Source organism: Chenopodium album, chromosome 24, assembly GCF_948465745.1.
Source record: "Chenopodium album chromosome 24, dcCheAlbu1.1, whole genome shotgun sequence".
NCBI classification, from domain to species: domain Eukaryota; kingdom Viridiplantae; phylum Streptophyta; class Magnoliopsida; order Caryophyllales; family Amaranthaceae; genus Chenopodium; species Chenopodium album.
Genome location: NC_137857.1, coordinates 7,879,682 through 7,893,934, shown reverse-complemented (window position 1 = coordinate 7,893,934; position 14,253 = coordinate 7,879,682). Strand labels below are relative to the sequence as shown.

At 33.3% G+C, this 14,253-nt stretch overlaps 1 protein-coding gene across 1 annotated transcript; it reads right to left on the bottom strand.

The window, feature by feature from the left end:
• Positions 1 to 246: 246 nt before the first annotated feature.
• LOC145610292 (protein FIP1-like) lies at positions 247 to 13,434 on the bottom strand. Its single transcript, XM_081665615.1, has 14 exons — positions 13,285 to 13,434; positions 12,417 to 12,508; positions 11,754 to 11,858; positions 8,187 to 8,236; positions 7,451 to 7,517; positions 6,850 to 6,922; positions 4,355 to 4,410; positions 3,745 to 3,841; positions 3,526 to 3,607; positions 3,345 to 3,407; positions 2,128 to 2,187; positions 1,287 to 1,379; positions 857 to 919; positions 247 to 767 (listed from the first exon to the last, which is right to left on the bottom strand). The coding sequence occupies exons 1-14, from the start codon at positions 13,332 to 13,334 to the stop codon at positions 648 to 650; spliced, it is 1,071 nt and encodes a 356-aa protein (XP_081521741.1). The 5' UTR covers positions 13,335 to 13,434; the 3' UTR covers positions 247 to 647.
• Positions 13,435 to 14,253: the final 819 nt, after the last annotated feature.

The window sequence follows — 14,253 nt, the reverse complement described above, 5'->3', positions numbered from 1 at the left end:
CACATAATTCAAATGTCAAGGGAATGCTTCTGTTGTATTCAACCCAATCTTGAATTAAAGGAAAAAAAAAACACCATATATTGGACAACATTTTCTAGAATGTGGGCATAGTGGGAAAAAAAGAGAGGACAAAATAATTAAATTGGAACACCATAAAAAAATGAGATCGTCATATTGGAACATCCAAATTGAAAATTTGGAAACCATTATGGGATAGGAAAAGTGACACATAATTAAAGATATTGCTGGTCAAAATTGTGCACCAAAATTTTTTGTAAAATGTATTTTAATATACATATGAATGAACGTACACACTTGACAGTTGACACTACAAGTACTACACTATGGAGAGTCTAGAACTAACATAAGTTCGACCCACTAGCCAAATTGACCTAGCCATGTTTCGGCCAAGGTTGGGCTCAAGTAGGCACAACACATGAGCTGGCTCGCCCAGCCTACTATCATCTTCTCTATTTTGCACATAAGAAAAACTTTTTAAAAAAATAAAATAAATACAAAAACTTTTATAATTTGTGGCTTTGCAAACGACTAACCTATACATTATCAAACCTAGGAGTAAACCCTGAGATGGTTCATCTATCTACAGCTACCCAAAAAATCAAACCATTTACAATTCTCTAACTCAGCTATGGAGCTCTATGCTGCTGACTTTGTTGAGAAAGTTCGTTTAACTGGTTCCTTAGTGTACCAACTCTCTTCTGCAAATCTACATTTGACATTCGCTCGAACTCCAATACACGTTCAAGCTGATACATAGTTACATAAAAACAAGTGTCAATTAGTTCATGAGGACTATACTGCTAACATAGAATAACAAGGAGGATGTTACCCTTACCTTTGCTGCTCGTGCACTCCATTCACCTAGAATTGCCCTCAAACGCTCATTCTCTTCAATATACTGTTTTAATATATCACAAGAATAATCAAAGTATGAGTTGGAGTACACAACAAAACTTAACTGAAGACGTGTTTGGTAGGCGGTAATATATTAAATTATAGTCCCATGTAATTGATCATGGTAATGCATTGATGATTGTCCGAAACAAAAAAACAAATTTTCTTATAAACCTTCATTACCACTCAGATATTATCTACGAAGAAACCATGTTTGGAAATGGAATTACATTACTTTGGTGCGTAGACATTTGTAAAATTTCATTTAGCCAAAAAAAGATCAAAAATTGAGCATCAATGCTAATATTTGATGATAGAATGTCAGATATATTAAACAACAAATCTTCTGAAAATAGGACATACAAACTGACCTGATTGTTTGTGTTGCGAACACGCAGAATCTCAGCATCCCTCTCAGCAATCAAGGATCGAGCAAGTTGTAGTTCAGAATGCAGTTGATCCATCTACATTTTAAAAACAATATTAGCTCCAATCACAAAAATCTGCTACAATCGATGTACATCATCATATTTGATTATTTGGAAAGATACAAACAAAAACTGCACCATGAAAAACAGAGACTTTGAGAGACATGTAGAAGGGTGGTACTAAGGACATCTGAGGCTACCCCTCAGACATACATTTCAATCAATATCCTATGCAATTGTTTTGTAAGAGTATATTTCTTATTAGCACACAACAACCAGGATTCAGCCATGTAGATATTATGCTGTTGATGGGGTAGGACCACCTCAAGATGAATTTCAGAGCCCACATCGAAACATTAATAAAAGAAGGGGTAGTAAAAAGAAAAATTTAAGCAGGAACATAACTTTCAACAACCTTTAACAATCAAGCTTTCCATATGTAAAATATACTTCCTCTATCAACTAAAAGTATGACATCGTTTTTAATTAGACTCTGATAAATTTGAGAAAATTTCAGACAAATATGCTCTGAACAATGACAATCTGAATCTGTAACAGGGAAACCAGATTGTACCTCACAAAAATGCAATTCCTAAGCCTTGAGGCAGCTTATGCATAAAATTAGCAAGAACTATATCTGTATGGAATGTGAAGATCTACCGAGAAACAACCAATACAACTAATAGATGAAGGGTGTCTTTTTTTTTTTTTTTTCCTCTTCCCAATTTCCTACAGGAAAAGGATGTGCCATAATTATTATAATAAAAGGTCAAATGGTCCTTACCTCTGCAGAAAGTGTTCGAAGTTCTTGATCACGAGCGGCCAACAGATGGGCGAGGTCAGCCTGCAAAAGGAGTAAGCATGATCCTCATTAACATAGACATTATTCTCAAATCTGTAAACTCAATAATTAATTAAATGAAGGTGAAAAGATGTTTTAAGCTACAGAACCAGAACAATATGCACATCACACCTTTATCTTTTAAACTGAGCCATAAGGTCAACTACATTGCAACTTCAATTGTACAAAGTCAAATTTTATACATATTTCCGATTCCAGTGACACATATTCAAATCTCCATGCAAATTTGAACTCATTGAGCAGACAAATTTATTCTAGTTTGATACCCTTAAATTTCCTGCCTGCTTTTCAATTACTAGTAGACATATTCTTTTCATTAAAGAGAAGTTGACAGTAATGCTAAGGTGAAATTCTTCGCATCTCCTAAACTCAAGCTTCAGCAAGGTTACCTAACTTCCCCATTGTTACATTAATACTCGTACTTCTAACATGTCTGAACCAAACAATTGTGACAGAAAATTGAGACATCCATAGTCAGTCAACCTGATGAAATTGCCACTAAGGAAAGGTCAAGGACTGAACAATCAAAAAACCTATTTCTTTTCTAACGCTTTGCTCGGTTGAACTGTCACAAACTCACAACATTGAAAGCTGTTGCTATATCAGCAGTCATTTCAAATATTCTCAGTTGTCTTTATCAGGACAACCCAAAGTCACCATCATCAAAAGAAAACTATCTGGATTGACACTTGAATTAAGAGGGGTACAAGTTACAAGCACAGTCAATAGGTTGACTACTTTGTGCTCATTTCAGAATAAAAAAAAAACAAAAAAAAATTACCAGATAGCACCCATCCAGTTGATTAAAAAAAGCCTCGTTTACAATTCAACCACATCAAGAAGATTTGCTATATATAAGCCGCCAATTCAGTGACCAGAGGGTAGGTAAATCCAACTCATTCAGTACAGAATTTCCAGACTAGCACCTTGAATGTGCGATGATGATTCAATTTAGTAGCACTAAAAGAAACATGAAATAGCCTGGACGTAGACAATAAAACACGAAGAAAACTAATCGGCCATACAAAAATGAACAGAAACCGTTGAATATGGCAATATATTCATAATTAAAAATCTTTAAAACAACATGAAGACAACACCTTTGAGATGCTCAAGTGTTGAGACAAATTAAACATTACCTGAGGAGTACTGCCATCATTAGCTCTTTCGTAATTGCACAAACACTCTTGCAGCCGCAAAATCTACACAAAACTTTTCATCTTCAGAATTCTAATTATGGAGTAGTTATTCGAAGAATGTACAAACTCTGGTAGGCTACATTTCATTGCAGCATTATATTATCCGTACGAGTTATTTTACCTCCTCACAAAGAAAATGAATGTTTTCTCGTTGATACTGCAGTAAAGCCATTTGCTGATCAGAAAGCCTTCCATCATGATACCTGTTATAGTTAACAAAAATGATGGGAGACATAATTCTTGGAAGTTTAAGGGCTTCACTGGAAAAACTTTCTAAAACATCAAAGTTCTAGTCTCTCCATATAAACTATACACCATTAGAAATTTGTATTCATCTTACCTTAAGCCTTCCATAGAACTTGATGATTGAAGTGGAGAGTATAATGATTTCAATACATCTGGCTCCAAATTCAATGAATTATACTGGTGAACGTAACCTGAAAAATATGTCAAGAATTCTCTTATAATTTAACCTATGCAAAATCATTTCAGGATAAATAACCAACTCGTTCGCACAAGCACTAATCTAAACGAGGAATAATAATGTTAATATTGAACAAAATCAATAGAACTCACTTCTAAATCAGTAGAATTCACTTCTAAACACATCCACTCTTGTACACGCAAACTTCCCTTTATTTTCTAGGTGTGCTTCTACAAATATGAATATGAATATCTAAATACTCCCAACTGGAGTAATAGACAAAAATTTCAGAATGATCCATCAATTAAAAATTTAAGATCATGTACCATGATTAGAATTTATTGTCCAAAATAGTATATGTACTGAAGTATAGTTAATATACAAAGTTAACAAGCCTTGTGCTATTGAGCTTATCTTAAGCAGTTTGCTTGCAGACAAAAGTGTTTTGGCTTGGCCTATTAATTAAAGTAAGCCTGCCAGTTCCTACAACAAGAGATGTTGAGAAATCAAGAAAAAGGAAACTTACTAATGTAAGCAGCCATAAAGGATCCAGCAATTACTACTTCAATCAGCATGACGATCCTGCAAACATGACACATAAAACAAGAAAGCCATGATATGATAAATAATTTGATATTAATGATAATGAAAAAAAAAAAAAAATACATTAACAAAAAACAAATAAATAAAAAACTCAATTTAATTTCTCAATCAAAACCAAGGTCATCCGGACATTATCCATATTAATTGATGGAGCAGTTATTAAATGTTTCCAGATAAATTCCCTTTCCTTTCCTTTTCTTTTGTAGTATTGAGAAGCTACCACTGGTATAATAAGAGGTGGTAAGCCCCAAACCTTTCTTCTGATGAGTATATGTTCTAGTAAAATTTAGGTCTTCATCATGCTTGATTTGAATTTGAACAAATAAGTTAATGCAAACAGGCAAATTGATTAAAAAAAAATTACTCATATACACACAATATATAAAACTTCCCTATTCCCGTTATTAAAATTATTTTGATAAAATTGCAGAAAGTGCGTGCCTGACTGCCTTCAGGTTGTGTTGCAAGTAAAATAATAGAGGAAATAGTTGTTACGGCAGTAATAGTACTGGTGGTCAATTATATGGTTCTATTTTGGGTTTTCACCTATTGCTTGAGTCTGATTTACTATGTTGAGAGAGTAATGCAAAATTAAAGATCTAGACTAAACCAAAAATCAAAAAAAGCTATCTCTGAAGATGAATGGAGTTAAGTCAAAAAGGAAAAAAAAAAAGACTCCAAATTGGTGAAGGACCAAGGAACTTGGGGACGGGGATCCCAGCCCTCAGCCAAGCAACCTGACTAAGCTAATCATAGACGCATACCAACAGACAATACACTCAAATAAGAGTTCAAATCCTGACTGCCAAATATGAAATAGGCATATCGCACATATAACTTTTGGTGAAATCAACCCCCATTTTGAAGATTGGTATATTTTCTGTTTTTAACTAATAAATAATAATCTAGTGTATTCACATAAACTGGCAACATGCATAAATGGCATGCACAGATAGAAGGAATATGAAGAATATATATAAATCCAACATGTGGTGACTCATTATCATTTCAGAAATAAAGTTGCATACAACCAACCTTCCCATATTCTAGTGAAAAGGTCCACATGGATATATATTGCTGCACTTGATGGGCATGTTTCTTACCTACAAGCTTAGCACTTAATTTATTGAAATTTAGAATAAAAATTCCCTAGAGAGGCTGTAACTGTGTTCAGTCTGTAACTTGATAATGGGACTGCAAAAAGCAACTTCACTTTAATTAACTAGTCTTTTTAAACAGAGAAAAAAAAAATCTACTTATTTGGCTAAACCACTTATCCACTATACACCTTTTAATGTGCACACCAATATTACTTGGACTCAGATGCTAGTGCGATAGTTCGTTACATATCTAGTTATCAGACTTGGCAGTTGGTGAGAATTTTGCATAGTTTTTGATTCAAAATGAAGGCTTGAATGTCCATGCCCATTTTAGAGAGTCAAGTACTCAAAATAGGCACTTGAGATGAAACAAAGATAGCAAGTAACATGACTGGGTTTATCCATAAAGTTTGATGAATGATTGATGTTTATCCTTGGAGGTTGACTTTCAATAACCATAAATATTGGTTACAATTTTTCGGCTCCATTCACCCAACCAGATTTGCACTAGGAAGCATCCCAAGAAATAAATTCTGATACCTCTTGATATGGGCAGCACTAAAACAAACTCTAGGCATCATCTTGCCATCATATCTCTTATTCAGCAAAACAAAAAGGTAAAACTATAAAAGTATGAGAACTCAAGCCACCTATTGTTAAGGGTATCAAACAAAAGAGCTCAATGAACACTTAACATTGAACAAGGGTGTCAACCAAGAAGGAAACTCATTAAGAAATCGAACACTATGATGCAGAAAGGTTATGGCCTATATCAGGCAGGTACAATTTGCATCTGCACCATCGCTTACCTTATTTAAGATGCCCAAGAATTTTGGTTATCCACATAGTAGCAATGTAGCATCAGTCCATCAGATATGCTTGCCAGTCAGTACATAATGTATCTACTTCATGGAAGATTTCTAATAATTATGCCAATGGACAACGGTTGAAAAAATATCTATTCACTCAGCAATTTGATTCACATATTAAATTTGGAGCCACAGTCTGTACTCTACACTTTCACAATATCCTGATTCCTGATTGCATCTCACAATCCACAACACTACCAACTGGCATCATTTGCCATATAATCAGCTTTGCTGCCCCTTTGATCAACAACAACAATAACCTAAAAGTTAGCACAAACAAGGAAACCACAAATTTCCCATTATATATATGCTCCACATATCACAATTGGCGACAGATCTTTGTAGCTCTAAAAATGTTCCCTATTTTGGAGGGGACTTGAGGGAAAAACTGACATGTGCAAAGATTGAAGTCCAAAAATATAAGCATGAAGTTGAAGAGAAGTAAATACCTTAGTGTTGCAGAGGACGACAAAAAGCTAATTTTGGGTTCCCAAACCACAAGAAGAAGCATTCCAGCAGTCCCTGTTGAAGAATTATCAAGAAATAGGTTGAATACCTTGCATAAAGATAGAACAAATGAAACAAGACAGCACAAAACAAAAAGTTAATGTTGAGCACAGGTCTAACAGTATGCACTAGTCATTTATGCCCCGTGAACAAATTTAGAGATTTCAACACTATCAGAAAATTCATACATGCACTTAGCAGCAAAGGCAAAATATCTCCACAAGCAAAGTTCATGTTCTATTTCATACATCAGAATTCATAATACCCCCTCCTTCCCTCTCATATATTTTTCTCAATTCAATTTTTTTAAAGCATTGTGAATGTGGTTCAGATAATATCAAATAGTTAAACTGTTTTTATTTTAATAAGAGTGTTAACTAAAGCATGATACATGCAGGCATATCTTTCAAGGAGTACAAGCTGACATAGTAGTGTTGTTGGAATTGTCAAGACATATCAAATTCTGATCCAAAAATGCATGTCAAAGGATGATGATAACTTATAAGATGATTTAGGAAGAAAATACTATACTTATACACATACCATATGAAATGGTGGCGAATGGAAGGCGAACAATATGCTTCAACCTCTGACTAAGCTTGTAGTAACCCTAATGTAATTAGATCACAATACAAAGAAGTCAACCATTGAAATCAGAAATATTGGCATAAGATGCTAAAAAATTTACTGATTAGTAAAGGGAAACATTAACTCTGCACAAAAGAATTCAGATGTTTGGATTCACAAATCAGGTTTCTACAAAAGAATGCAGATGTTCTTATAATCTTATTCACAACTTAACATAAACTGAAACAAAAAATTATATAGAAAAGTCGCTCAGTTAGTTATATATCAATTCACCATATCACTCCATTATTTGTTTGACAGGCGTACAAAATCAAATCACATCATATCATAACCCAATACCTCTAACAAGATGGTGGGATAAGGGGAAAATCAGTACTCAGTACAACTTCAAAGAGGTTTTTTCAGCCAGCCCCGAAAATCAATCACCAAGAAGTAATGTCCATAAGCCCTTGAAATTGAAAGATAACTAAATGGCCTATCTTCACAGCATGTATGAAGAGCAGGACAATTAGGTGTAACTTATAGAGACTCTTCCTACTCCTTTGAAGTGGACAGTGCATTTCTTTGACAGAGAGTAGTGGAAATTGACAAGGATTTCAATACAAGAAAGTGAAAGCTGATAAGGTTCTACAATCTCAATACCAGAAAGTGCTGTTATAGTACAGAAAATGGTAATATATCGTTCTATTACCTGCAATCGTATTTTCTGTACTTGGTACACCAGATATTGTTGAAAGATCCCTGCACAGACAATCAAAGGGATTTATATCAACAAAGAAGCATTTTCTGTAATCCATAACTATGAGGCCCAAAGCCAAAAAACAGAATTCACATAGTTAACACCAACCAAGACTTATTAAAGATAACAGAAATATAGATAATGTTTTATCGCCATAAATAGCTCAAATAAGGATTTGTTATTAGATAACAAAGATTCCATTAGAAAGACAAGGCATCCATCAATCAATCAATAAAATAATACTAAAACAGACACCGGGAATGACATGTGCCACTTCCTGGTGCTGTTTTTTTCCCTCCAAAACATTTTTTTTTTTCACTTCCTAAAAAAAATATATGGAAAATTATCAATGATACCCTCCAGGTTTTGACTTTTATCAATGATACACTTCATTAAACTTTCTTTATCAGCGGTACCCCTAAACTTTTTCCTAAATTGCTACAGTAAGCACAACGTTAAGGAAACGTTAAGTTGGGTGTTTTGACTTGTTTAATGGGTTGGGAAGGTGAAAATACTCAAATGCCCCTACCATTTAAGCTCCCTCCAAAATTCCCTTTCAGTTTCCCTCCTTTCATTTAATCTCCCAACTTTTTTTTTTCTTTTTTTCATTTCCCATGTATTATGTCATCTCTTCCTTTCTCTTTCAGAATTCTTTCAACTCTTACACTTCAATGGCTTCTTCTGGGAATGTCCTAATTAAAATCTCATAAAATTCGGCATTTGGGAATGTTCTAAACATTCTTAGTAACCCACCATCATCATTTATTGGCCAGTGTTTACCAATATAAGCATAAGCAAAAATAGAGTTTAATATAACTACTCCCTTTTTTTGTAACCTATCTTCAAATTTTATAATTAAATCCATGAGGTTACAAATATCAGGGTCCACATCAATGTCAATAGTATGCACCTTATACTTAAATCAAAACAGAACCTTCTCATACATTCTGCAAAATCAAATTAAATTACCTTAATTTAACCACACCAAAACATCACATACTCAAGAACAATACAAATTCAAACCTAGGTTCAACATTTAAGAAGTAAAACTGTTCCATGCAAACACAAACACAATTTCCTACTAAAATGTATATTTATATCTAACAAAATACAAAATTTAGTATGCAAACTTGATCATATGGAAATCGAGCATAATTCAGAGCAAAATCTAACAACATTTACAAATTGTACAGAAAATCCAACAAATAATGCAAAGATGCATACATTAACTTAAACCTAACAATTTAAACAAAAAAAAAACAAAATTCACAACAAAAGTAAGCACTAACTTTTTTAAAGAAGATGAACGATAAAAAATTTTGTATTTAATGCTATTAGTTGGGCTTGGAGGGGGTCTTGTTGAGTGGGGGGCATTTTAGTCAAGCCAAGTCAGCCCAAAATCGCTGTCAACTAATGGTAATTAACGTTTACTTAACGTTATGATTACTGTAGTAATTTAGGGAAAAGTTTAGGGGTACCGCTGATAATGAAAGTTTAATGAGGTGTATCATTGATAAAAGTCAAAACCTGGAGGGTATCATTGATAATTTCCCAAAATATATTCATTTCTCTATATAATTGTGATTCACTCTCTTAAATAAATATTCACCAAATCATATAATTGTGATTCACTCTCTTAAATAAATATTCACCAAATCATATAATTGTGATTCACTCTCTTAAATAAATATTCACCAAATCATATAATTGTGATTAACTTCCAAAAAAATATATTTACATACTTTCCATACCTTTTATTTTATAAAATATTATTCAATATCTTTTACTTTTTTAAGGTGTTCCACCCGGTTAGGCTAATTCAGATTCGGGTATCACTTAAAATTCAAACTTTTTAAATTTCATTCTAAAATATGAGGATTTTTTTTGGTAGAATTTGAATCAACATTATAATCTGTTGTCAAATTTTGTAAAAACCGTGCATGGCACGGGACTTAATCTAGTAGTATATAATAGTAGGGTTGACAACAAATTCATGCCCTTATCTACAAAATATAAAATGTCAAGTGTAGCTCAAAACTTAACATTTGACTCCAACTAAACAAATCCATTTAACTGTTTTCCTTCTAAACCACCATATAGCCATAAGAACCATCTACCACTCTTCAGCAAGCCAGCCTTTCTTATCTTTCTTTTCCAAGCTACAAGAATATCCTCCACATATAATCACAAACAAGGCCAACGATAAGTCTTTCTCCTTAAACACAAACTACGAAGGTTTGCGAGGAAAACATTTCGTTCTCTTAATAACATCCTTAATTGGAATCTTCTCTTTCAATGCAGCCCAAGCAAAAGAATGCTTTAGAAGGAGCCTTCATCTTTCAAATTTTTACTAGCATGGAGAGCCAATTTCTATCAAAAATTACAAAAAAAAAAAATTCATAACTGAAATGGAGCCAATCCTATCATGCAACAATATCATCTTGTCATTCTCCCCTAGGTCGACCTCTTCAACACAAAGACTCCAGACTGACAATTTCAGCCCCTTTAGCACATAACAGACTTTAAGTTATAAAGTAAACTGAAGCTAGTACTTTATCACTACTCAATCTTTCGAACAGTGGTTCAGTCCTGCAGACAAAACACATTAAGTTATCTTGAGAGAGTTAGGTTCTTATACTTCTATTCCCATTCTAATTCACAACTGCATTCCCCACAGTTTCTCTAAAAGATAGATCAAACCCTGATCGTTACCCAAAACCCATTTATGGAGTTTAGATTATAACCCAGCCAAAACAGCTTCCAATAATCAATCCTGATCATTATCCAAAAGGTCAAAACCCATGTTAGATTTTCACGTTTTATATTGATATCTGAAAAAATCCATCCATCACATGTTCTCTTGCACGATGTATTAGCAAAACTCCAACTCACTTTGTCCTAAAGAGTTACATGAGAATTGAAAGAGAACTCTTTGTGGATACAACACTGAAAACTCTGGTAAATTAACACAACAAAGCCCTCGTCTATGCCACAAAATGTCTCATATTGTCTTTTACTTATCACAATAGCTGGTGATGTGGACACAAGCTAATTCTATTACTAGCAAAATTCTAATAAATCTTCAATCCTTTCCTAATTTCTTTCAGTGGGAAGGGCACAGAACACAGTGCCATCAGCACAGAACAGAGGAGAAAAGGCCAGTTACGCTATCATCTTTGGCCGTTCTAAAGCCTGCTAATGCAATAGCCTTATAACAATTCCAAATCAACAAGAATATGCACCAATATTAAATCTAAGAGGATTTTCAAAGGATATAGAACTAAGAGGGTTCCGTCTTAAGGAGGAAGTAGAGAATCAAGTAGCGGACTTTTGTCCTTGTTCACTCATCCAACATGTACTTAAAGATAAAACTTATGGATGTTCTTGACAGCAGCTACTAGACCCACCAAAAAAAGAAATATGCAAGTAGCCAAAAGAAACTATAAGATAAACAAATTCACATACAATTCACAACATGACATATATTGTCCTGTATGAAAGACGTTTACTTGGATGAACCTGTGATCAATAGAAGAATAACATTGCAGCTGCAAAGAAGTGGTGAGATCCAGGCCTCAAGAGGTTGAAAAATCCATGGGGCTCCTACTCCTACTATGGCATAACCTGCCTAAATTAAAAGGAATGTAAGATTAGACTAGACAAACTATATCCTTGATAAAAAAAAATAAAAAATAAAAAATAAAACAAAACAAACATTTAGAAATTGTCAATAGGACAAATCTGAAACAGTAAGTGTGCAATTAGGTTTCCTTAAATTTTCAGTTTCTGAATTTTAGATCATACAAAATTCAGAGCTTCTTTGCATAGATAATGAATCTGTAAATAACTTTAGTGGTGTGAAATATTTTCATCACAGTATCAGGACTCCCATTAATTAATTTGCAAATTCATGAACAAAATACTTTTGATACAATGGAAAAATCTCAATTAGTACTTTAAAGGCATGCATATTGCATAGTATCCATTACAATAAGTTTCACATGAACTAATGTCTAAAACAAGCAGACATGCGTTTCTAAATTTAGTTATACCTTCCTATAGTAATTCTAATATGAGGTTTATTATTAATTTTACACAAACAAACTGAAGAATGCCTTTGTAGACTGTAGAATACATCTGCATTAGAAAGATGAAATTACAATATTCACATTTAAAGTTCACTTGCCAATAAAAAACAATAGACTATACTCCCATAGATTTTGGTGGGCTTCCGATGTGCAGCTAATGGAGCATCATTCAGTATATCCAAGAATCTGACAAGAGACGGACCAATGTCAGAGAGAAGAAAACATATTTTATCCAAGGGATCAAGATTTTCAAACATAAAAACAATAAAACATGTAGCCATGGAACCAATTTAGTGTAGAGACGATCAAACCACAAGTGTCATATATGTATGAATTCGGACGATGTGTAAGTATATCCAAAAATACTCCCACTTGCAAATTAATCACCAATATGACCTGATATAATCACCAAAAGCATTTCCATTTGGTTTCAAACAAGGTAAATACACTGCCCAAAGCTCCAATTTCAACAACTAACAAAGACTAATTTCATCCACATTCCATGCTACAACCTTCATAACTTGCAAAAATTGCCAATCCTTCACTTGGAAGTATAACATTTTAAAGCATAAAATTCACTTCACCAACAAGCAACCATCAACCTCCTTACAACTAAATTAACAAGGAACCGAGGTTTTCGACAACTCGGCCGCACTCAAATATTTAATTTCACTAATAATCATTGTTTCAACATCTATATCACAACAAATTCTACAAAATTTACAGTAGCACAATCTACTTTCATCCAAATTTGCACTAAAACACAACTAAACCGACAAATTCAAGCGCGTCGAAGCAAAATCAACCAAAATTAGGACCAAAAATTGGAAAATTAAACCTAAAAATCAACAAAACACTACACAACACAAATCACATGAAAATAAAAGCATAAAATGGATCGAAATCAACATAATTGAATTGATCATTACAGTAATTGAAAAGGAGAAGAGAGAGAAAATTACAGGTGTTCTTCGGCGGCAGTAGGAGAGGAAGAATTTCGAGCGATTGACATGATTTAGATTAGATTTAGAAATCTGAGACAATAATCGATGAAAGTATGAAACAAAAGATGATGAAATTATAAATTGTAAAGTCTGTAAATCCAGTAAATGTGTGTCGTACTCAGGTGTTTTAACGTTGGATTTTTGCGCATGTGTTGTGTACTTCTCTCCCTTGCTCATATCCCCCCACTCTAGCATTATTGCATTTGCATTTGGCTCGTTGGGGTCGGATTTGGCTTGGGTCAATTTTTTTTTTGGTTAATTTGGCTTGGGTCAAATTGATTCATGTAATTTTAGAAAATCCGTTAGAGATTTTTGTATTTGGTAGAGATGGCAATAGAGTAATCGAGATGTTTAGATTAGGTAATTTCATATAAGAGTCATAAGACTAGTTTAGGATTAGTTTAGGACCCATGCCATACACGGTAAGTCCAAAACAAATTATACATTAATTGTATAGCTATATAACAAATAAATTAAAAAAATATTAAAGATATGCAATGTATATCGGAGACCTAATTCAATTATGAATAATACAAAACGTAAACATATACTGATTAAATAAAGTAAAAATATTTTCACCAAAAAAATAATAATAAATAAATAAAGTAAAAATATAAATAAAGTAGAATGGTGAATTAAAGGTAGTTTATCACCAATCGCTTTAAAAATGTTTCAATTTATCTAATTGACTTCATAGAGTATTTAAGTAAGATACACATAGAGTCCACAACATAAGATTAACTCCAGCAGATATCTCTTCAAAAAATACATTATCCGATTCACATTCGACATTAATCTCAATCTCTGAATTGAAGAAAATGAACAAATTTAATCGTCAGTTTAAGAATAAATTTAATTACTAGTTTAGCAATAAAGGCATGGTATCATATCCCTACCTTATAAAAAAAGTGGAAGAAAACTCTTATG

Excerpts from the sequence above, each read along its gene's own strand:
- LOC145610292 (XM_081665615.1), bottom strand. The coding sequence starts at position 13,334 with ATGTCAATCGCTCGAAATTCTTCCTCTCCTACTGCCGCCGAAGAACAC. Across the intron at positions 12,509-13,284 it reads ACTGCCGCCGAAGAACACCT|ATTCTTGGATATACTGAATG; the intron begins GTAATTTTCTCT and ends GTCTCTTGTCAG. Across the intron at positions 8,237-11,753 it reads TATTCTTCTATTGATCACAG|GGATCTTTCAACAATATCTG; the intron begins GTTCATCCAAGT and ends TTGTCTGTGCAG.